The following is a 23,324-nucleotide window of genomic DNA, read 5'->3' as shown; positions in this document are numbered from 1 at the left end:
AGTTGAAAGAACGACACTCAGATATACAGTACGTAGCTTTGAATAGCCGGATAAGATCTCAAGATTTCAACTATTGGCCAGCCCGTGTTTCTCTGGCACGGATGAACCGAACCGCTCCTTGAACTTGCCCTGAGCTTGCCCGCTGACCTTGCAGGCCTTGCTGACCATGCAGGCCTTGCAGGACGCGATAACGAGTACGTACCTCTAATTCTACGATTTCTATGAGAAATCCCCACTCGACCCAGATGAACAGAAGCTTGAGAGGTCACCAACCTTGCATCAAGCCACCGAGCCTCACCTCTTTGTTAAGTTAGATCAATTAGGGCAAGCACGGACCCCATTCATTTAGCAGGGAGCGCCTTGTAAGACATTTCCTAATCATCACCAATCTCAACAACTCCGCAGTATTGCTACCTATCTCAGCTACCGTCTGTAAAAAGGAGACGGGGCCCAGAATGGATAGGAGATGTCGCTTCATGAAAGGTTGAATGTCTTCATTTCCTGTGCAACACAGATCTTCGTACCAGCCTTGTCAAAGCCGTTCGCGTTTGTTTGTGCCACGTAACCAACAGTTCAATTGACTCGTACTTGGTGTGCGTACGGAGTCTGTACAGTTGCTATGTAGCTTATCAATAAACACAATGTTCCTTTGCTCCAAAAATGCTATTGGCCCGGTACCCAACTCACAGACAAAGTGCGGGGAATGCATGTTGTCTTTGAGTTCCGTATCCATCTCAAGCCGGATATCTATGTCCATCGAGATGTTTGCTACAGCTTAACAAACTCATGTCTCAGTTTTCTGAGAAGCACAAATGCAGGCTTCCGATGAGTCGCCGCTCTAGTATCCTTACAGAACGTGGTCTGAGTGTCTTTAATCCTACCCAAACCTGGCAAACTTGGTCCAAGTTATCCAGGTACCATTAGTCGTTGAGATGTACCCCAGATGGCATCAATGTCATGCATGGTTGGTTAGTCTAGTGTCATGGATGATAAAAAGAAAAGGCCTGCAAAATCCAGCATCAGGGCGCAAAAGAATGCTAAAAACACTACTTAGTAGACAACAAGTTGGTTGGTGCCATGCGTGCGCAATGAGAGAACCAATGTTTCATTCCATTTCCACTATTTGTCTTTTTCTACTATATATGCGTCATTGTTGTTTCATTCCGCAGTGGTCTTTGATAAACTCGCCATTATACGAACTACCACTATAACAGTATGTCATAGCGGTGTTTTACTCCCAGTTGGTGTCTGGGTATCTTCCCAACTGCACATTTCCCAGCATTCTTTGTTTATTGAGAGTAGCCCTCCAACAAGTCATGCACCAGGCCGAGCAATCAATCAAAAGAAAGGCGATGCATGAACTTGGGAGTGATTTAGTGTAAAGATGTGGTCTTGATATTATTGCGTCGAAGGCTTATTTTTAGATTCCTCTTGGGCTTGTTGCCGTAGTTCAACAATACGTTCATCGATCAGTGCAATATCAGCATCTATCCGCAGCATCTTTTCGAACATCATATCCTTATACTCCTGGTCTGTGAGCTTCTTGAGCGGAGTCCACCGCGTGAGGAATCCTTCCTTCTCATCATCCACTTTGGGTTTGCGAACTGCCATTCGGTTCGCTATTATCTGCCCAACAGCTCCTACTGTTGTCCAGACAAACATGGCGGGTAGAATATTCTTAGGTCCTCCTAACCATGGTGTCAGCGGTGAAGCATTCATTATGTGACCTGTCTGACTTACGGATCAAGCCACCAACGGCGCCTGCTGCTGTACCAGATATTGCGCTGGCCATTGTCTTTTCGGAGTTTTTGAGTCTTTCCTCACCGCCCCATGCTTTTAGAACAATACCTCTTGTGACTTGGAAAAGCGTCAGCTGAAAATTCCCAGCAAATGATTTTTGGAGTCTTGTCAAATGACCAACTTACACCAGAAACTTGTCCCTAAAGTGAACCATTGGAAGCCAGAAACCGCACCCCAAATTATAGGGTTTGCCTCTTTAAAAATTGAGCCTCCAACACCAGCCAGAACACCAGCAGTTCCTACTCGATATTAGTCTAGGGTGTGTGAGGATGCATCAAAGCAACTTACCAGCGTAACCACCAAACTTCAGAGGCGGTAGCACAAGATCAACGACTTCGGGGGAGAATAGCCCACGGGATGACTGGCGTTGATGCAGGTGGTGCATCATTTGAGGCTCTCGGCCTCCATTCTCAGCCATGATGCAATGGTGTTGGGTGTAGAGACAGGAAATGCTGAAACGAGAATGGTATTGTGGATGGGTAAATAAAATTACAATTGGTTAAAAAAGCAAATAATGTTACATGGTCCGCTTCACAATTACCGTCGTCCGACTTGATATTGGGGTTGATGAGGCTCTGGCAGCGTCTGTATCTCAAGTTTTGCTAAGCGGGTAAGGACCAATAGCAGAGAGCCACTAATGGCTGGGACAAATCCCGTGACATGACATGGAGATGCTTGGCCAATTGAGTGGATTTGAATGTGCACACCAAAGACAAAGCATTGAATGAAACTGTTTTTTTTTTATCTAAAGGCAAATCTATGAGGTAGTCGAAATTGTACTCTATTAATCATTATCACTTCTTTGTAAATACACATAAGTAGATACTCACTAGAACAATACTGCAAATCATCCATTACAGTTGCATTCTTAAACTTGATACCCAAAAGTTAAGTAGTAGGTAGATGCGGTGATTTCATAGCGTTTTACCCACATGCCGGCTCTTTCACCCGCTGGTGTTTCTGAAAATGCAAGCGAGACAGCGTTCGAGTAGAGGTGTTGAATGGTGGGGCTTGGCCTCAAAAAGGGTTAGCGCCCACTTCCCACTCCAGGCCTGGACTGCAAAATTAAGGCAACCCTCAACTGGCGCCTCCATCATCATATTTTTCCACTACGCCGAGCAAATTTCAACTCGTCAACCCCAGACTCGGCAACATTGGTCGGGGCAAGTCTACATTTCGCAGCGCCCTTTTTTTTCCCAAAAATTCACTCCATCGACTCGCGAGACTCTTCCCGATCTCGCCATTCTCTACTGAGCGAAAGCTGAAGCTGAAACCCCGGTCGGCTTCGCCCTAAGCACTCGTTGGCGCATCGATCTAGGAATCGTTGCGCGTGCTCGCCTAACCGCAATCATGGGTGAGTGCTATATTCTGTCCTGCGGGACCCCTCTTTGGTTACATGCCATACGCTATCCAACGGTTGCTAATCATGCCTCAGCTCCTAAGAAGAAGGAACAGCAGAAGATGTCCCTTGGGGACTTTCTGGCTGACAGTATGTCTCGCCTTGTCCGGCCCCTCGCCTGCGCACTGCACCCCGCCGCATACCCCTCGTTGACCCCATACTGACTATGACTTACAGGTTTTGGTGGAGGCTCTTCTTGGGCTGATGAAGTAGAGGAGACCTCTTACGGTAAGCATTGCCGCTCCATGTCTATCATTGCCTTCGATTGCTAACTTGTTTGCAGCTACTGGTACGTGCCATGTTACATGCGATAATTCTCAATCATGGTGGACTGACCAGATCTAGGCACTCAGGCTCTGCCCCCTTCCGATCGCGCTCGGTACAGCAGCAACATCAACTCTTCTTCCAGCTGGCAGGACCGGGGTATGTGTTGCTTCCGTCCCAAAGATTGCTCAAGCTTACAGTTGCAGGTTTCTCCGTTCGCGAAGCTGCCCCTCAAACTCTCCCCGATAAGCCTCCCTTTACCGCCCACCTCGGTAACCTTGCCTACGATGTTACCAACGATGCCGTGGCCGACTTCCTTACAGGCTGTGGTGTCGTCAACGTCCGTCTCATTGAGGACCGCGAGCTGCAGCGCCCCAAGGGATTCGGTTACGTCGAGTTTGAGACCCTCGATGGTCTCAAGCAGGCCCTTGCCCTTGATGGTGAATCTTTCGGTGGACGAATGATCAAGATTAAGGTTGCCGACCCTCGTGAGTTGGCCCACATCTTTCACGTAATTGACTTTCAACCTAACAACGCTTAGCTCGTGGTGGTGATCCTGGCCGAGGAGATTCTATCCGTGAGATGGGTGCCTGGGACCGCAAGGGTCCTCTGCCTGATGCTCCCTCAAGGGGCGGTGCCCGCGACTTTGGTGACCGTGAGCGTCGACCTCGTGATCCCGCTTTTGAGAGCCGTCCCCAGCGTGAGTTTACCTGGGAACGACACGGACCTCTCGCTCCCCTTTCCCCTCAAGAGGGCTCTGGTTCGCGAGATGGAAGCCGTCCCCGTGCTTCTCCTGATGTACAGGGTGAGCGCAGCGAGTCTTTCCGTGGCAACCGCCGTGACTCTCCTGCTTGGGGTGAGGCTCGTGAGGGTGGCTCTCGCCCTCGCCCTGAGCGTCCTGAGCGCCCAGAGCGAACTGTCACTGCTGCCGACAAGGACATGCAGTGGCGTGACCGAATGCGTCCTGACGCCGCCAAGCCTACCTCGCCCGATGGTAGCGCTCCCCCTTCACCCGCTCTTTCCAACGCACCCACCGCTCAGGGTGGACGTCCCCGCTTGAACCTCCAGAAGCGAACAGTCTCCGAGGCTCCCGATGCCTCATCAAACGCAGCTGGAGAGGCGAAGGCCAGTCCCTTCGGAGCTGCTCGTCCTATCGATACAGCAGCCAGGGAGAAGGAGATTGAGGTTAAGCGTCAGCAGGCTATCCAAGAAAAGCGTGAGGCCGACGAGAAGGCCAAGGAGGAGAAGCGATTGGCGAAGGAGGCCGCCGCCAAGGCTGAAGCCGAGGCTGAGGCTAAGGCTGAGGCTGAGGCGGAAGCTGCTGCGGCCAAGGAGGCCGAAGCTGCCACTGAGACCAAGGAGACTCCCGAGACAACAGAGGAGTCTGCTGAGCCCAAGGCTGAGAACGCCAACGGCGAACAGAAGGTCCCCGTCCGAACCCGCGAGCCCCGAGAGGCCCCCAAGTCAAGGGCGAACGAAGCCTCAAGCTGGCGCTCTGCCGGTAGCGATCAGCGAGGACCTCGTGGAGGTGCCGGACCTCGAGGTGGACGTGGTGGACGTGGCGGTATGCGAGAGGCCCGAACTGGACCCCTTCGATCCAACGGAGCTGCTCCCCAACAAGCCGCTGGTTCTCCTGATGAGCCTGCTACCCCTACAGCCGATGATGACGGTTGGACTACGGTGCCCAACAAGAAAGGTCGCCAGGGCCGTGCGATGGGACCCTAGAATGTGTACATATCGCCCCGTTTCTCTACGGTTTGATGACTGAAAATGCTTCGACACAAGGCGTGAGTCGTCTGACTTGAAGCCAAGAGCAGCGAGTACTCCTTGAACGTTACAATTTCTCTCGTAAACAACACCCATCTCATACATATCCTCGACAATCTGATATTACAGGTTGCCAGGGCATGGATTTTCTCTCGGCCTTGGTTTTATATGACCACGGCATCCTGTTTTCCTCGTCTAACCGCCACACGTTGGACTCATGATCAGCTTCCATGTCTGCTTCACTCACTCAGGGGACAAGGGGAGCATTTTTGAGCATTTAACATTTGGCGTTTCGAGACAAAAGCAAAAAGAACGGCGGCGAATGGATGGATGAACGGATGGATGAATGGAACGGAAACGTGGCATGCATTTGAATGATCACAGCTCTCTTATTTCTTTATGTTTTCTTTTTTTTATTTCCCCAAAAACGTCTTTGCCGCGTGATGACGAGAGGATGAAAGGTTAGGAGAAGGGGTGGGAAGAGGTGAAAGAAAGTAGGAGAGGGACTGAAAAGTTGCTTGCTTATTATGACGAGCACAAGGCAGTTCATTTTCTCTAGACTTTGCAAACAAAGTTGAAGCCAGATCGAATCACGACATGAGCTCAGATTTGTATGCTAGGCGGTTTATGGGATCAATGAAATGCCCTTTGTTTATTTCTAGTTTCCCCGTTCTTTTTTTGTTCCACTGGTTTCTTTTTTGGTGTTGATACCTCATCGTGCTTTTAAAGGGATTAGGTTGGACCTGCCGTTGGGTGAGGATAGACATGTGACTATAGACGAGTAACGACCACATGATATCCCTACTTTATGTTAATGTCATTCCATCATTATAGATAGTCAAAAAATCATTTGCTTCATTGATTCTCCTGCTTCCACAAACGAAAGCCCTCGAGGACATTCCTCCTGACACCTTCACTGACAAAGTCCAGTTTCCTACCATCCTTGAAGCTGTTCTGCAGTGCTTCTTCCTCCGTCACCCACGCAAACTCAACATGCTCTTCCTCATCAATCTTGACATCCTCGCAGCTCTCCACATCCACCCAAATAGTTAACTTCCCCCAAACCCCATCATTAGCTCGAAAAACGAGCATGTCGTAAAGCACTTCGAGGTCCTTCTCCAGTGGATCGTCAGGCATAGGTTCCGCGATAGGTACTATGCCTACAACGCCTTTCACTTTGTTGGCGCGCAGACCCGCTTCTTCCCAGAGTTCGCGGACAGCGCCGGCGATGAGATCAGCGTCTATGTCGTCGACGCAGCCGCCAGGGACTTCCCATAGCAGAGGCCATGAGTCATGGGCTGCGCGGCGGAGAAGAAGAACTTGTCCTTCGGGGTTGGTGACGAGGGCGCCGGCGATGAGATGTTGGATTGGAGGGTGAGTTGCTCTGAACTCGGCTGGCTTGGAGGAGAAGGCGTTGAGAGAAGGGGGTATTGTGTAGCTGAGTGGCGGGGAGGGTGAAGGTGGTGGCATGATGAACTTTTGATGCTTAGATGTTTAGCTGACTTGGTTCTTGGAGTCTCTGACGGCCTTGTGTGGTGTTTGTATGGGAGCGGTATGTATATATGATTTGATACCTGATTTAGGCTCCGAGCTGAGGGTGATTGGTTGACTTGTGGTTGGCGAGAAATGCTTCTCATAGGTTGAGTCATATGCAAGCCATTATCCAGGCAAGAACAACAAGCATGCAGGCAGTAAAGATCCTCGAGTGAGGGACCTAGAATCTTTCTGCCTTGAGTCTTTTCCGTTACACCAACATTCGTAGTGATTGCTCAATTTGAAGCTTACTTTGTACTCTTGTCAACTGCATGGTTTACTACTAACAGGTTCGTGTCCAGTATACGACGCATGGTGTTGTTTGCACATATCTGGCGAGTTCGACATGATGGAAAGTCTTTTTGAATAATTAAAATACGTTATATTTATTCAAGGCTCAATCAGCTCCTCTAATTCATCTCGTTGATCCCCAGGTATAGTATCCCACTCATCATGTAGTACCTAACCTGTACTCCATTGTATCAACGCCTCGTCAAGAGTCCCTCAGGTAGTCTTCAAAACGCCAAAGTCCAGACATCAGTCCATCATACATCTGTCCACTCATTAAAAATGCACGCATGCTATCCCAAAACCTCCTAAAAAAAGCATAGAAATGAATCATCACCAACCAAACACCTAAGACATTTTGGCGCCAACCTCTTCCATTCCGTACTCATCCCACTCATCTTCTCCTCCAAGCTTTCTGCCTACCCAGATACCAATGGCTGTCACTAGACTGCCCACCAAAAACCACCCTTCGAACCAGCCATCTACAAACGCAGGACTCAATGCACCTCTCAATACACTTCCAACTGCTGAACCCAAGGCAGAAGGCAACTGACTGCGTAGCAGGAGAGCGGCGGAGATGACGTAAGTTGCTGCAATCTGTCCGACAACCAGTGCCAGATTTGCTTGAGCTTGACGCAGCAGGCCGGGTGTCCACTTGGCAAAAAGATGGAATGTTTGGACGACACTGTTGGCGCTTGCAACAAGAATAACGCCGCTAAGAGCAAAACTGATCAGTCGAGCCCATGCCAGTTGGTCAAGCTTTGGGTCCCAATGACGAGCGAGGATACTCAAGAAACGGTTGATGGGATCAGTGTTGGCAAAACTTGACGTGGGTGAATAAGCTCGACGAATAGTCGTGATTGTAGTGGCGCCGATACGGTACAGACAGTACAAGCTGAATAATTGAGAGGGCACGAGGAAAAGTCGGCCAAGAGGTGTAGACGCACGAACTGTCGCTGCACGATGACTCTTGAGCAGGGAGACCCCGGATGCCAGGTTTGCTTCCATAGTCTCGAGACCAGCAATCTCCAATCGCAGTAATCGTATTTCCGCTTCATCGCCGGTTGCGCCACGCAGAGAGCCCATGACTTTGCCAACAAGACCGCTTCCCTTAGCAGAAGCTCCAGTCTGCGCGGCAGAAGTCTTTCGCTCGAGAAACTGTAGACGATGACGCTTTGTCAGGAGCATCTCATTTGCTGTATCCCAACCAGCCTGTTTCCTTGCAACGTCGGTATCCGTGACGGGTCGTTTTCTTCGAGCTGTAAGATCCATCAATGCATGCCACGGTGAAGAAACAGCAGCAAAGCCAGATAGCAGGGCCATCAGTGAGATACCGACAACACCAATGCGTTCCAAGCAGCCACGCGTCAGCATATCTGATAGGCTTCCGCTCCCGTTGCTCATCCTACGCATCGCACCCTCCGGAACAGCTTGGCCAACCGACCAAAAGGCAAAAAGCCATCCCATGAACAGAGCTGCATGTAGTCCCCAAGCAAATCTGGGTAGCTTTCCCTTGGCCGTTCTCTGGAAACTCCATCCTGCACTTGTAACAACTGATCGACATTCCAGCCAAGGTACTAACACGACCAGAAGGAACAGCAGACTTGGCACTGTTATTCTCAAAGCCAAATTTCTGGAATCCGCGTTGACGACTTCAATGATCTCGTCCATGATCAACGCGCCTAGTGTAGCAGCCAACCCAACAGTGAGACCAAACGTCCAGGCTGCACCGCGCCTTCTCCAGCTCTTAGCACCGTGTTCAGCGTGGACTTGTCGCAGACAAGCTGGCGCATGTGTAGGCAGAACGTGATCTTCACCGTCGCGGGAGTCGGCGTCGGTACTTAATCGAGGGAAGACATGGCGGACGACGAGGATCGATGTCGATATGCAGATAAAGAGAAATGGGAGGGCGGAGATGGATGAGGCGAGAGTGACAGGGCGGGGAGGTATTTCGCAGGCGTCTTCGCCGCAGCGAGTAAAAGGCCACATGTTGAAAGGATTGCGTCGTTTCTGATATGATTATAATATCGTTTGGTGGGTTGTCGAGGTTAGGCGCGGGGCCATGTAAAATGTATAGGAGGAGTCTGTCTCCCTTCGTATGGCGTATACGAAAGGGTTGCTATTATTGTCGTTCTGTCGAGGCGCAGCAATCCTCCCTTCTAATAGTATTACGGGCGCGGCCGCTGCACTGTAGGTATTGAATTGTGTTAAATTGAAACACGTCCCTCAGCTTTGACTTGGACCTCTGAGCGTTGCGACAAGTTGTGTTGAATGAGTCTAGCGATGTCACTTTAGGGTCTTCTGTTTTCTAAAAGGTACAAGTCACCAGCGCAGATCGATTTCAAACTCGTATCGGTCTTTGGCTTTGTTGTACTTTAGTATTAAGTGTTGAAAATTGGGATGATTAGCCCCTGGGTCTGGGGTTAAAAGACTGAGAAATGGTGGCTTACGTCGTCGCATCTGTTTCCCTGTTACAGTGACGTTAATTTGCCTTAGGCCAAAATTCTACTGCACCTCTGCTGCTGGCCTAATTCAATTCAGAATTCAGGGTCCTGTCACTTACAATCTACATCCTTGTTAACGTTCTACCATTGGTCCATCTATTTGCTGCATATGCGTTGAAACGCAAAGCATCAATCATAAGCCGCAATCAACAATGCGAAACTTCCATGTGATACACGTCACCTGATGCGTTCCAGACACATTGCAATTGTATCAGATATCTTTAGCGCTGAAACCGTATATCGTTACTGATAAAATAAAGAGCCCCGATCCTTGAATTCCAGCCCGGTTCGTTTCATGATTTAATACAAGCAAGTTCATCTTCCTAGTTCTAATGTTCCTCGCCGCAAGTCAAGGCACCACAAGTATATGAATCCTCCTACCAAGTCCCTTAGCCTACCGCCACGCCGACTTGTAGCGTTATCACCACCATTAAGACCACCGTCAGCATTGCCATTGGCGTAGTTGCCATTATCTCGGCCACCTCCACGCCCATCTCCAGGTCCACGGCCAAGTTGATCTTGCGCCCCCAAATCGACGCTGGATCTTTGGTCCTCTGCCGGTAATTCGGGATTTGGACGCTGATTCTGTGGGTTTTCCCGTGAGCCGTTCGTTGTGTCCGTAACCCTGGCGAAAGATTCCTCCCTGGCCTCATCTTCAACGTCGTTGTCGTCCTTCGTCACGCGGCTCATCGTCTCCAATTCCATGGAATCTCTGCCCGCTTCAGGATTGTGCTCATGAGAATCGATATCTTGCAACCGGTGACTGTCAGCAGGTATAATCGGGTAGTCTTGGCAGCCGTCTATCTGCTCGATTCCATCGTTATCTGTTCTCGACAACTGGCTCTGTCCGTCTTGCTAGTTGGAATCTGGCCCCAAAAGCGGTTCCCCAAGCGTTGTAGATGATCTTGTAATATCATTGGCATTGCTTTTTGAGTCAACAGACACGGCCTTTCCTGCACCTTTGAATTTGTTTGGCGTTAAGTAGGCAGTTTCGCACAAGATGGGTATTCTGGAGATCCTCGCTAGAGGGTGCTGTGTAGTTGATCGCTTGACTTTCTGGTGTGAGACTTCGTCGATGTATTCGACAACTTCATTCCCACCATTCCCTTGCTTACTGTCTGTCCCTAAATTCTTTCTGCCCTTCATCTTCTATGATGTACCTTTTTGGGCTGACGGGGTGTCATCTTCCTCATCTATATCTTCGTCCACTTTCATCTTCAACGCCGCTGCTTCACCAACCTCCATCTTGTGGAGCTGCTTCAGTTTCTCCTGATCCAGAGCTTGTTGCCCACTAACAACCTCGAATTCTCCAGAGTCGTCATCGCTTTCGCCATCATCTTCATCGTCGCTTTCACCAGCAGCACTGGCATCATCCTTAACCAATCGCCGGTCCTCTGGCGCTTCATTAGACGCGCTAACAGTAGCAGGTCCATGCGGTCTGACGTTGAGCGCTTGACTGTGGTTAAATGGCTTGATCGTGGGATCGAACGATGCAGGCAGCCCCAAGGCCCGTGCGACTTGATGAGCTTCTTCGTCGGGAGAGTTTTGAACCTCAAGTTCATAAGTGCTGCTCGCCTCACTATCGGCTTCGTGCTTTCCAGAATTCGCAGCCAACATGCTCACGTAAGTCTGTCGTGCAGAGTCGTTGGCCCGCTTAGATTTCTTCTTAACGCGCTTTTCTGTAGGTCGAACCACGACTACAGGTACGGGCGAGTATTGGAGGCAGTACTTGGAAAACGAATTGCGCGTGTTAACGAGCCCTTGTAGACCACCAAGTGTGCGTCCCCTTGTTCCCACAATAAGCATTGCAGGCTGATACATCTGGATCTTAAGAAGTTGTCAGCCTGGGGATTCCACAAAAGAAGTCACTTCATCAACGTACCAGAACCTGGAAGGTCGTATGTAATTTGCCAACGGCGTATTCAAGAACGATGTTGATGGCCCTGTTATTGCCATTACGGTCGAGAATGCCCCTCATGACCTTTTCAGCGTCTTCTCGGTATTCCCTATTCGAGAAACGCAATTCCTTCTCAACTACGCGCACGCATACAACTTCGTCGCCGTCATCAACAAGCTCTTCCAGCAGCCACTGTAGGGCATAATCAGAGTAGGCATGCTCGTCCACTCCAACCATGAAGCACCGGGATCTGCGCCTAGCTTGATATCCCTTGTGTCGAACATTGAGTGTGAACGAAATGGCATTATTCTTTGTCGGTTCACCAGTTGGAACATTGTCAAATGCAACATGTTTCTGGAACCTATCGGGCGGGGTCTCGGTTAGCGTCGCCATAAGTGCGAAAAGGCCACAAAATAGAGGCAAAGAGAAACAATAACGAGTTGGGAAAGTGATGATGGGCAGGGAAGTGGTATGAGAGAAGAAGGTTGTCAATGACGATTGCGACGGAAATATTCGAAAGCTCTGCGGGAATTTGGGGGCTGACGATCTGCTAAGGGTGGCTGTGGTGAAAGATGGCCTGACGATCCAGACCAAATAAGTGACGAGGAGAGTCGGCGAAGACCATCCATCCCCACGTCTACGGTAAGGTTTGTCGCAGACGGCGGGGTAACCATAATCAATAGCGGGAGCTCAGTGGTGGAGTCGAAAAGGTTGTTGTAAGGAATGGCCCAGCCAAGTAAAACAGTTCCACCCAGTCGGGGACCAGGGCACGAATCCATCTTTGCAATAGTTACCGCATCGTGAATGTGAATCAACTCAACTCGCAAGTCCTGACCTGACGGTGACGGTCAACCAGGTCGCGATGGCCGAGCCCTTTTGCCTGCCGCACTCGCTGGAAACAGCTGCTCACTGTGGGGACGCATTATCGATGGTCGAAGGTCTCCCCTAGCCGCACGCGACACGTTCTTGGCATGGCGTCACATCCATCTCCAATAAGACCATTTTGGACTCAATCTGACCAACTTTGGTACAAGATGCTAATCGATCCCAGATCGAGCAGGTCTCGATTTATGCTCATAACGGTCTTGCGAAGTTCAATGCTCAAGCCACCGGATGCAAGCGTATTGGGTTTGGTTCGGGTAACGTATTGTTGCAAGCGAGATTGGGAATCAAATTGAGAGGTTGACATTGCAACAACATGTGCCTTCACAGTGGGGGAAGACAAAACAGAAAGATCCAACGTACCTTTTATGATCAGGAGAACTTGCGCGTATGCGACTGTTGCTCATTTGCTGAGGCATTCCCTGTGGCAATTTGGGATTGGTCATTCGGCGGAAGGAAACTGAGCCGGTGGATGACTTCCTCTGGACCATCAGGTCTTGGTTTTGTGTTTGGTTTTGGTTGCTCTCACGGCTTGAGCTGCGATCGGGTCGTGGATCGGGTGCAAATGAGATACTCGACTTGTGCGCAGAGGAATCGTCGTCGCTGGCCCTGACACTAGTATTGGATCCATCGACTGTGTTGGAGTCTGGGAAATAGTCGACCTTTGCGTCACGCGGAGTCGAGTCTTGTGGTGGTATAATGGTTTTGGGAGAAACGTCGGAGTCGGTGCGCCTGACTGGAACAGGCATTCTAGAAACAGTAGCCATACTGTTCACGATGCAACGTCTCCGAGGACGCGACCTGGTAGCGAACCGTGATAAGCTTCGGGGTTTAAGTCGGGTCGGTACTCTTATCGATAGATGTGACTATCGCAAACGAATGTGTGTATAAGGTTTGATGATAGTCAAACGTATCGATGCTGAACTCGATAATGGTGAGCTTGGTTGAAGAAGGGAGAAAGACCCGGGAGGAAATAGATGGGCTAAGGAGCTTTCTGAATGGTGAAGAAAGAAAGAAAGCTCGCGCTTGCTCAAAGTTGAGTCTTGATCAAGTACGCAATGCTTTCCTATGTCGCAGGGTCTGCCAAGATGTAACTGCCGCCAAGACGGAGAGGCTAACTGGATGGCGGACAAGCCTGGCTTGGCCTGGTCTGGCTTAGAGGAAGAACCGAATCACAAAGAGCTGGGGTAAGGCAAGAGTGGATGGCAAGAGCGCAGGCCTGAGGACTCAAGATTGTGACGTCTTAGGTTGGCAGTGACGCGGTTTTGCGAAGTTGAGGAAGGAAGTGAGCTCCTAGTGATTTGGATGCGGGCGCAAGTAGAGGCCCGGACAATAAAGCTTTGAGAAGAAAGTAAGAAGGAAGTACTGGCGGAGATGGCGGCTGATAGAAAAAATATATACTATGCGAAATGGTGGAGAAGAGTGCTCTTTACAGTTGCTTTGACAATTTGTCGAACGTGACTGGTGGTAAATCAAACGGAAAAGGGCACGTTTAATGGGCGAAAACCAAAATTATGTTTCGTGGTGTGGTTGTGGTGTTGTAGCCTGCCTGGTCCTTTTGTGAGAGAGCGGAGCTGACAGGGCAGTGATGGCAGAAGGCGGGAGTGACAGCGGCAGCTTGTTCTCGTAAAATGGGGTGGGTTACTGTATATATAAAAAGCAGATGATGGCGATTTACGGTGAATCGATCATTTATTAATTTTTTGTACGAGGTTCGCGTGAAGACGGTGTGGGCGTTTGCGTTTATGGCCAGGTCAGTTGTATTTGCCGTTTGTATTGTAAGTGGACGAGGTGAAGCCACAGTCGAGATCTGGGTGTGAGTGGCAGCCAGAAATAAATAAGATTTTAAGGTTAAGGTTGATACCAGGTCAGCTAAAGGTCGGATGAAACTGTCAACGTCTTGTTTGCCTTTTAATCGTTTGAGATGTAGGGAAAAAAAACAAAGCCTGGGCTACTCTGGAGAGGAGAAGGATTTAGGTTTTTACTATTTCTTCCCAAGGCCGAGAGCGAAAAGGACAACATATGTTATGATACCTAGTTACTAGTAGCTTTGATCCTGATCCATCGCATAAAGGAGGGTAGCATTTGAGGAAACCGAGAGGATTTAGACGGTGCCGAACGGATCGGCCCTTGGTCCACGTCAAAAGAGACGTGTAGGCCCGAAAGGGAGGGTGAAATTAAACTGGGCAGCAACACGCAACACATACAGTACTAGCAGCCGAGATTTGATTATTATGACATGTTACAGAGTGTGCGTGTGAAACGAACGAATAAACCATCAAGGGTTGAAGTCCGTTTCTTGCAACCTATTCACTTCACCACACAGCAGAGACACGAGGTGGGATCAAAATTCAAGATTAGGTGGGTAGATAGACAATCAATGTGCAAAACGCACAGCTGACGTATCTCACCTACCTACGTCAAGTCATAGGTAAGCCGTTGCAGTACCGCTCTTCAGGGATTGGTTTCTGCGTGTGACAAACTGCAGGCCAAGACGTAACTCGATTTACCAAGCTGCAAGAAACATGCCTTGTCCGTGCTGAATCATTGGCTGGCCAGGATGAACGACATGCTACGAGTCAAAGTCAAATCTCGAGATAACCAACGCAAGTGAAAATGAGGGGAAGCGAGAGGCCTCGCTCACTTTATCCAGAGACGAAGAGGAAATGAACGACACGCGAGCAGTTGGTTAGTAGCTTCAAGGTATCACCATAACCCACAACCCACTCACACTACGCTGTCGCTGACTGGGATTTTGATCACATGGAAACTCTTTCTCTTGATTCTATACTGCAACGAGTAGGGCTACCTTGCTTGCCGGGTTTTTAGATATCCACTTAATAAGGGGGCGTTTAGTTCGGCCGCTTTCCCCTCACTAATGCCACCTTGTTTGGTTTTGGGCAGCCAAAAACGCACAAAGATTTTCATTCATTCACTCACTCATGTTGACTCTTCCAACGTTGAACCTCACTCGTCTTTGCGTATAGTACAGAGCCAAGAGCCAAGTGCCACGGCTACACGAATAGATATTAATGTCTTGGCCCGGCATTAAAGTCCCGAGTGTGACTCTTAGCTGACAGACTGCCAAGAACCACTTACGACATGCATGTCTTTATACTTTTTACAATCAGTTCCTCCTACTACTTTACCTCTGCTGGATATGTATCCTAGCGGCGTCGGGAACCAGCTCTTTGGGCACGATTCAAAGCCATCCATCCATCTCCCGTCCGCCCCGGACCGGAGTGGAGACCTAGGCTTATCTACCCTACGCAAAGCCCACTACGCTCGGGCTTTTAGTGGATGATGCCCGCTATCCGATGGGTGGAGCCGACTCAGAACAGAGCCTCTAGATCCATCCATGGCCCTCGTTTACGAACAACCGAATCAGTTTCGACACTAGAACCGTTTTCTTGGCTAATCAATGTAGCGGAATCCATATCTGGACATATACACACTCATAGTCCAACTCATGCAGGGTAAAGAAGCGAAGAAAAAATACCAGGTAACTACTAACAGAGTACACTTGGCTCATCTCGCCCTATCATTCCTCCTGTGAAACTCTTCACCGCATCGTTGTCGTACCAGATTAATTATTTAGCCACCAACCTATGTCGTGCAATCTTTTGCACGCCATATCAGCCAGTTAGTTTTTGTATCAAGACCGCATGAGGCTCCTTTGGTCTTTCAGCTGTCAGACAAGATACCAGCCCTGCATGCTCTGCCCTGTTTCTTGGCATTACCCCAGAAAGTACGTCTTGGGGTCTTTGGCCACTTACACCATCGTCAAAGTACGGTAAGTAGCACGAATGAATAATGGTCTGACCCGGAAAGGAACCTTTGGTGCGTGGCGGTCAAGTAGCTTGGAATCACGGATAGAACTTTCGTTGCTTTTTCTATTGGGCTGAAAGTATTAGACTGAGACTTTCACATCCTATCCCGTGCAAGGAATCGCTCATGAGTATAAACAGTGCATTGCATCTCAACCAATTGTAGGGCGGCTTGAAGGTCTTAAACATAGTCGCAGGCAACATCATCACCTTGTCCTACCAGCCGATATACAAAGAGTATCGATAACTAAATATATTTGCCATCGTTGCGAGGCACAATTAGGATTTGTCAAGGCCAATCACCAGACAATGTGAGACATGTATATGCACAACCGACAGCTTTTTATCCCAGTCAGCATGCTTGGAAGAGCAAGTCAAATCTTAAGAGAGTTAATCAAGATAACGAGGGTCAGGGCCGGGGACTTCACCAATAAGCTGTTCCTTGACATACTCTCACAGAAAAGGTCCAAAGGCCAAGACATAGTCTACGAAATACGTGCCAAGGCGTTCCAGCTTCTTACCATTCAAGGATTCTACGAGAACTGCCACCACGTGCCAACTCGACAGTGGCATTTCGTAAACCTCTAGGTTTCGACAATCCTCAAAGTCTTGGCGGTTGTCGCCTCAACGGTATCGGGTTGACTCTATAATCCGAGGGACTATGGATCGGGGAGGTACCGAGTAGCCGAAGCCATTAGTTGCGTCCACGTGTTGAGCTTTATTGACCGGTCTGAGGCTGTTGTTCGCTTCGAGGCCCAGAATTAGACTATATCGTTGGTGTTCTTTGTTGGTCTGTTGGTCTTGCTCAGGGTCGAGTGGTTGCAAAGTCCGAGCGTCATGGTGATGATATTGAAAGGGGAATCTTTACTCCCATCCATCACTACAGGGCGGCAGTGACATCTTATTGGTTTAGCACGCAATAAGTTATGCGAACCTCCAGGTCAAGGATATCAAAGTTGTGGCCGTGCGTTTGATCTGCCGAGCATTGTACAGCACACTCTTCAGTAACTATCTAGACGCCCTCTGCGTCTAACATTCAAAACTTCAATCAGGATTTATGGCTGGCACAAGTTGTATTGACGATGTAATCTTACTTCGTTAGGCTCATGATATTGATTAAATGACTTTTGATTCCTTTTATTCTTCATAGCCTTTTCAGAGGCCCTCATACCTCTAGGAGGAAGTCCCATATCTCTGCCGCGCATACAGCCGAACCCGAGAAATTCTCAGGCTCTTGCACGAGCATCACCAACTCCGAGACGCCTTTGCCATGCCATGCATCCAATCAAGTCGGCCTGCATAACCCCAGGTAATGATTGCCCTGGCCATGGGCCGTTGTGGAGTACTCCGCCTCAACGCTTTATGCGCTGTCAAGGCTCGATTCAAATACCCCACGATTTTTTTGAGAAAAAGTGACTAGCCAATTCTCTCTAAAGCACCTCAGTTATAGGTGCGGGACAGGTTTCGGAGATACCAGTCTACAAGCTTTCGTCCCACCTTGGCCTCTGAGATGTGAATAAGGTCCTGCAAGAAAGTTAGTCAAGTGTTCAAACGTTGTTCCAAAATGTGGTCTTACGCCTTGGAGAGCATAGTCAAGGTCGCTGACGTTGACGAGCTCACCGTCAAGCAGACCCTGGTCCTGCCAGCGCAGTTGCTTGGTTCGCTGCTTGGTAACCAGGAGCCATGATCGAAGCTCCTCAGGCTTCACCTCGAGGAAACCAGCAAGCTTGTTAAGATCCATGGTGGTGTAGAGGCGGAGGTAAGACTTGATGGTGGGGCTCCACATGTTGGTCTTGACCTCGTCCATGAAGACAGCGAGGTGGTGCTCGACGGGATCGATGTTGGCCTCGGGGTTCTCAAAGTCTGGGGGAACGGGGGAGATGAACTTGGGGCACGCAGCGCGGAAGAGCTCCTCGAAGATGGGGAGGGACTCGGGTCCACCGCGCTGGAGCTTGAGAAGCTGGTCACCGTACTTCTCACGGAGGGCGCTGTGGATGGTGTCGTCCAGACGAGTAGGCTGGAAAGCGACGCAGATGGCGATGAGAGCGTACATCTGCTCATTCTTCTTAGTGATAGAGTCGTACTGGGCGCTCTTCTGGAAGTTCTTTGTCCTTGAGACGTAGATGAGGATGTGGCTGAACATGCGGATGGCATCGGCGTAGCGGTGCTGCATCATGTAAGAGAAACCAACATAGTAGTATGTGGTGAAGTGGGCAGCCATGACACGGGCGAACATGGCCTTCTTATTGAGCTCAATGTCGTCAAGTGTCTTGAGTGCCAGGCTAAAGTCACCAAGGAGACAGTGGACTCGGAGAAGACCAATGATGGAGAAGTAACCCAACATCTTGTAAAGGTTCTTGTTGCCGTACTCGCCGGCAACGGCTGCAGGGTCCTCTCCACGCTTCATGGCACCGAGCTGCTCGGTGATCTGAGATCGCTGGATGAGAGAGTACAGGACGTTGAGGACGCTGTAGCAGCCCCATGTGTTGGGGTTCTCGCGGAGAGCCTGACGCTCCTCCTCGTTGGTTGTTTGGCGGGCAATTCGCATTCGGTACGAGGAGAAAGAGTTGAACTGGTAAATGAACTCATCGATAACATCCCAAGCCCAGTAGTACTACAAAGGTATTTATTAGCCCAATTCCAACCCGATATATACAGCTTCAGGAAAGACCAACAGAAGGGGGCTCGAGATCGACGGGACCCTCAGAGTTCAGGATGAAGTGGAACAAGCTGCAGTAGGCATCGTAGCTCTGGAACTTGGCCTCGAGAGGCGCCTGGAAGTCGAGAGGCTGAGCAGCCTGGACAAGTCGGCTCTGGATATCGTCGGTCTGCTGGGCGAGGTTCAGAGAGGTGGTGCGGCTGAGATCATCACCATCCTCGTACTGAACTTGCTCCTTGTACTCGGCCACAAGAGCCTCCTCCTCGACGTCGCTGTCGTCATCCATGGCGCGGGCCGGAGCCACGCCGTTTTGGTAAGTAGCCATCGTGTCGTTTGTATTGTCCGAGTCGAGTCGCGCGTCGTCTCGCTCGTCTCGTCCAGTCGTCACGGTGAAGGGGGGGTCAAATTTTATCAACGATGCGATTTTTTTGGTGAACTAAGGTAGGGCTTCTGTTTGGCGCGGGGTTGGGCGCTTAGTCATGCGATTTTTGAGTGGGGGGAAAGGATGGTAGGATGGGATGCGGCGGTATCAACTTTCAAGGATTTGCCTTTCGAGGTCCAACTGTTATTGCCTGATAAGGAAGAGTCGAGCTTTGATGTTCATCAGCCTTTTTTCAGTATGTATGAGTCATTCTTAGTCGATTTGCAGATATATCGACAAAGAATTATGCATGATGGAAAACTGAATTTGCTGACCATGGGCGTACAGTTTCTGATTAGATTAGTCACGTTATAAGAGTAACAGTTGGAAAACTGTATTGTTCACATTTACCGATCACCTGTATTTAAAGGGCGGCAAAGTCTCTACTTATCTTGCTCTGGTTGGCACGAAAGACATTTTCTCTCCATAACGATATCCATATTTAGAACTTTTTTTTTACTTGGGCCGTTTTTACATTCTTACCTTGAACCCCACCATCGTGGCCTACCCTACCGTTACTTACCCAAATCACTGTCGTCATAATGCCTGTCGTCACTCCAGACAAGCTGGCAAGTCTGCAAAGACAATCCAGTGATATTCGAAACGTGAGTCCGTCTTGATATACTAAAAAACATTCAGTTTAGCTAACAGTTTATAGATTTGCATCTTGGCCCACGTTGACCATGGCAAAACTTCACTTACTGATGCTCTACTCGCCACCAATGGTATCATCTCACCAAAGCTGGCGGGAAAGATCCGATACCTTGACTCCAGACCTGATGAGCAGACTCGAGGAATCACAATGGAATCATCCGCCATCTCACTTTACTTTGCCATGCGTCGAAAAGCAGCAGCCGACGCTGAGCCTGAGGATAAGGAATACCTTGTCAACCTGATTGATTCACCAGGTCATATCGACTTCAGTTCAGAAGTCTCAACAGCCTCAAGACTTTGTGATGGTGCTGTTGTGCTCGTTGATGCTGTCGAAGGAGTTTGCAGTCAAACAGTCACCGTGCTTCGTCAGACATGGACCGAAAAGCTAAAGCCTCTTCTCGTTATTAACAAGATCGATCGACTCGTTACAGAACTCAAGATGACTCCCGGAGAGGCATACATCCATTTGAACAAGCTCCTGGAACAAGTAAACGCTGTGCTAGGAAGCTTTTTCCAGGGCGAACGTATGGAAGAGGATCTTAACTGGAGAGAGAGAATGGAGGAGCGAGTCAACGCAGCGACAGCAGCCAAGGAATCAGCAATCGCCGACCAGGTCAGCGAATCAGGAGAAATTCACTTCGAGGAGAGAGACGATGAGGATATTTACTTTGCTCCCGAGAAGAACAACGTTATCTTCAGCAGCGCCATCGACGGCTGGGCCTTTACTTGCAGACAATTCGCCGCCATGTACGAGAAAAAGCTAGGCATCAAGCGTGGAATCATGGAAAAGGTTCTATGGGGCAACTTCTACTTGGACCCCAAGACGAAAAAGATCTTGGGACCTAAGCATCTGAAAGGGAGGAACCTGAAGCCTATGTTCGTACAATTGGTCCTTGAGCCAGTATGGACTGTTTATCAAGCAACAGTGGGAGGCGATAATGGCCAAGGAGACAGGGAGTTGCTGGAAAAGGTCACCAAGTCTCTCGGCATCAAGATCACTCCTCATATGCTCAAATCTCGCGATCAGAAGCTTCTTATGAACACTGTCTTCGCAGGCTGGCTTCCTCTGTCAACAGCACTTCTGGTTTCCGTCATTGAGTCACTTCCATCTCCTCCAGCTGCTCAGGCTGCGCGACTTCCTGAAATGCTGGAGGAATCGCCCGGAGCTGATCACATTGACCAGACTATCAAAGACTCTATGATTTCATTCAAGCACGAAAAGTCTGACCCCGTCGTTGCCTACGTCAGTAAAATGGTGTCCATTCCTGAGAGCGAACTTCCTGAGAACAAGCGACGTGCTGGGGCTCAGATGAGCGGCGAAGAGGCTCGAGAGCTTGCACGCAAGAAAAGAGCCGAGGCAGCTAGAGCTCAGGCCGCTGCTGGCGAGAACGGTGTTGAGAGCATGGTGACTTCGATGGATGCCATTAACCTTGATGACTATGCGCCAGAGCTGGAAGAGAAGAAGGTCGACCCTGAGCACCTCATCGGATTTGCTCGTATTTACTCAGGAACTCTGTCCGTTGGCGATAAGATTTACGTCATCCCTCCCAAGTGGTCACCCGCTGAGCCAGATGCTGAACCCGCGCCTCAAGAAGTTACTGTCACGGCGCTTTACATGCTTATGGGACGAAATCTCGAGGCACTGGAATCAGTTCCTGCCGGCTGCGTCTTTGGCATCAGTGGTCTGGAGGGCAAGATTCTGAAGTCTGGAACATTGTGCAGTCGTCGTGAAGGCGCTGTCAACCTTGCAGGTGTCACCATGCTGGGCAAGCCCATCGTTCGTGTTGCGCTGGAGCCCGTGAACCCTGCCGATCTTGACAAGATGATTCAAGGTCTGAAGCTCCTCGTGCAGAGTGACCCTTGTGCCGAGTATGAGCTCTTGTCCAGCGGCGAGCATGTCTTGTTGACTGCTGGTGAACTGCATCTTGAACGGTGCTTGACTGATCTGAAGGAGCGATTTGCTCTCTGTGACATTCAGCCAGGTGCTCCAATCGTTCCCTACCGGGAGACAATTATCCGAGCTGATGAGATGCGACCTCCAGTGAACAAGGAGCTAGGACGTGGCGCAGTTGTTGCCACAACCAGCTCCAAGCAAGTCACCATCACCATTCGTGTACTACCAATCCCTGATAAGGTCACCGATTTCTTGGTGAAGAATGGTGATGCAGTCAAGAAAGTCTACGACCGCAAGGCGGGAACAGGAGAGGAAGGCGAAGAAATTGTTGCCGAAGCTGATGTTGCAGCAGGCAATACCCTATCTGTGGAGGACTTCAAAAAGCAACTTAAGGAGAAGCTAGAGGAAGGCAAGGGCAAGGAGGTCTGGAAGGACTGCATTGACAAAATTGTGGCTTTCGGACCCCGACGAACCGGACCCAATCTGCTTATCGATTCTACTGCAGATGGTATCTTTGCTAGGGCTTTTGCTCCCGAGAAGGCTGTTGAGACTGCACCTCGTGCGGATGAGTCCCTTCATCCTAGTCACCTGACTGACAAGATCTCTTACGCCTTCCAGCTTGCTTCGGCTCAAGGTCCTCTGTGTAACGAGCCTATTCAAGGCGTTGCTGTTGTTGTCGAGGATATTACTCTCAACCTCGCCGAAGACGATTCCTCAGCTCGTGATAAGCTCGGACGTCTGACGGGTGAACTCATCAGAACTTTCCAATCCTCCCTTCGCGCGGGATTCCTGGATTGGTCTCCCCGTCTTATGCTTGCTATGTACAGTGTCGAGATCCAAGCATCCACCGAGGTCCTCGGTCGTGTATATGACGTTCTGACTCGCCGTCGCGGCCGTGTCAACGCCGAGCTGATGAAAGAGGGCACACCATTCTTTACGATTCAAGCCCTGGTCCCTGTGGCCGAAAGTTTTGGTTTTGCGGACGAGATGCGCAAGCGTACCAGTGGCGCAGCCCAGCCGCAGCTTATTTTTGCGGGATTCGAGATCCTAAACGAAGATCCCTTCTGGGTCCCCTTCACGGAAGACGATCTGGAGGACCTCGGCGAGTTTGGTGACAAGGAGAACGTGGCGAAGCGTTACATGGATGGTGTAAGGAGGAAGAAGGGGTTGCTTGTCGAGGGAAGAAATGTGGCTACGGATGCAGAGAAGCAAAAGACGCTGAAGAGGTAGACAGCCAGTTAAACAAGAAGGAATAAGATTATGCAGTCATGCTTCAAGTCAGGTACCAGACCGCCAGTGGGGAGGTTTCATCAGCTGCAGCTGCCCTACAGTGGCTATGAACGACGAATCTTGGTGACCCTCTTCTGGGCATGAACACGTAGTATCGCTCCAGGGTACCACGATGTGTGATTCAAGACTCGTCATTCTAGTAGAATCCTACGGCTTGTTATCCTCCACTAACCTTGATTAACTCAGTCATCGAGATGCTCTCACCGAATTCTCTTCGTCGAGATCAGCGATGACCATCAAATGTC

The 23,324-nt window shown here is 49.8% G+C and overlaps 7 protein-coding genes across 7 annotated transcripts; 2 read left to right on the top strand and 5 right to left on the bottom strand.

Moving 5' to 3' along the window:
- Positions 1 to 1,398: 1,398 nt before the first annotated feature.
- On the bottom strand, positions 1,399 to 2,218 carry FGSG_02576 (uncharacterized protein; the record flags this gene model as incomplete). The annotated part of the gene is made up of 4 exons (XM_011320212.1): positions 1,399 to 1,688; positions 1,741 to 1,848; positions 1,926 to 2,039; positions 2,089 to 2,218. 4 exons carry the CDS (start codon positions 2,216 to 2,218, stop codon positions 1,399 to 1,401), a joined length of 642 nt encoding a protein of 213 aa, XP_011318514.1.
- Positions 2,219 to 2,947: 729 nt separating this feature from the next.
- FGSG_02575 (uncharacterized protein) lies at positions 2,948 to 5,891 on the top strand. The gene is made up of 7 exons (XM_011320211.1): positions 2,948 to 3,154; positions 3,236 to 3,289; positions 3,377 to 3,427; positions 3,483 to 3,488; positions 3,545 to 3,622; positions 3,670 to 3,951; positions 4,005 to 5,891. The coding sequence occupies exons 1-7, from the start codon at positions 3,151 to 3,153 to the stop codon at positions 5,186 to 5,188; spliced, it is 1,659 nt and encodes a 552-aa protein (XP_011318513.1). The 5' UTR covers positions 2,948 to 3,150; the 3' UTR covers positions 5,189 to 5,891.
- Positions 5,892 to 6,085: 194 nt separating this feature from the next.
- Positions 6,086 to 6,700, bottom strand: FGSG_02574 (uncharacterized protein; the record flags this gene model as incomplete). Its single annotated transcript, XM_011320210.1, has 1 exon — positions 6,086 to 6,700. The coding sequence occupies one exon, from the start codon at positions 6,698 to 6,700 to the stop codon at positions 6,086 to 6,088; it is 615 nt and encodes a 204-aa protein (XP_011318512.1).
- Positions 6,701 to 7,399: 699 nt separating this feature from the next.
- Positions 7,400 to 9,040, bottom strand: FGSG_02573 (uncharacterized protein; the record flags this gene model as incomplete). Its single annotated transcript, XM_011320209.1, has 1 exon — positions 7,400 to 9,040. One exon carries the CDS (start codon positions 9,038 to 9,040, stop codon positions 7,400 to 7,402), a length of 1,641 nt encoding a protein of 546 aa, XP_011318511.1.
- Positions 9,041 to 9,787: 747 nt separating this feature from the next.
- FGSG_02572 (uncharacterized protein) lies at positions 9,788 to 11,845 on the bottom strand (the record flags this gene model as incomplete). Its single annotated transcript, XM_011320208.1, has 2 exons — positions 9,788 to 11,382; positions 11,438 to 11,845. 2 exons carry the CDS (start codon positions 11,843 to 11,845, stop codon positions 10,705 to 10,707), a joined length of 1,086 nt encoding a protein of 361 aa, XP_011318510.1. The 3' UTR covers positions 9,788 to 10,704.
- A 5,428-nt stretch (positions 11,846 to 17,273) lies between these two features.
- Positions 17,274 to 19,145, bottom strand: FGSG_02571 (uncharacterized protein; the record flags this gene model as incomplete). The annotated part of the gene is made up of 3 exons (XM_011320207.1): positions 17,274 to 17,685; positions 17,738 to 18,775; positions 18,837 to 19,145. 3 exons carry the CDS (start codon positions 19,143 to 19,145, stop codon positions 17,602 to 17,604), a joined length of 1,431 nt encoding a protein of 476 aa, XP_011318509.1. The 3' UTR covers positions 17,274 to 17,601.
- A 638-nt stretch (positions 19,146 to 19,783) lies between these two features.
- On the top strand, positions 19,784 to 23,019 carry FGSG_02570 (uncharacterized protein; the record flags this gene model as incomplete). The annotated part of the gene is made up of 2 exons (XM_011320206.1): positions 19,784 to 19,846; positions 19,900 to 23,019. 2 exons carry the CDS (start codon positions 19,784 to 19,786, stop codon positions 23,017 to 23,019), a joined length of 3,183 nt encoding a protein of 1,060 aa, XP_011318508.1.
- Between the last annotated feature and the right edge of the window lie 305 nt (positions 23,020 to 23,324).

Source organism: Fusarium graminearum, chromosome 1, assembly GCF_000240135.3.
Source record: "Fusarium graminearum PH-1 chromosome 1, whole genome shotgun sequence".
Taxonomy (NCBI): domain Eukaryota; kingdom Fungi; phylum Ascomycota; class Sordariomycetes; order Hypocreales; family Nectriaceae; genus Fusarium; species Fusarium graminearum.
Note: the sequence above shows the minus strand (reverse complement) of the source record. Positions and strands in the feature narration are given on the sequence as shown.

What these genes read in the sequence shown, in the direction of transcription:
- FGSG_02575 (XM_011320211.1), top strand. An exon ending in TTCCAGCTGGCAGGACCGGG is followed by an intron (nt 3,623 to 3,669) that starts GTATGTGTTGCT and finishes TTACAGTTGCAG; the next exon opens with GTTTCTCCGTTCGCGAAGCT. An exon ending in GATTAAGGTTGCCGACCCTC is followed by an intron (nt 3,952 to 4,004) that starts GTGAGTTGGCCC and finishes AACAACGCTTAG; the next exon opens with CTCGTGGTGGTGATCCTGGC.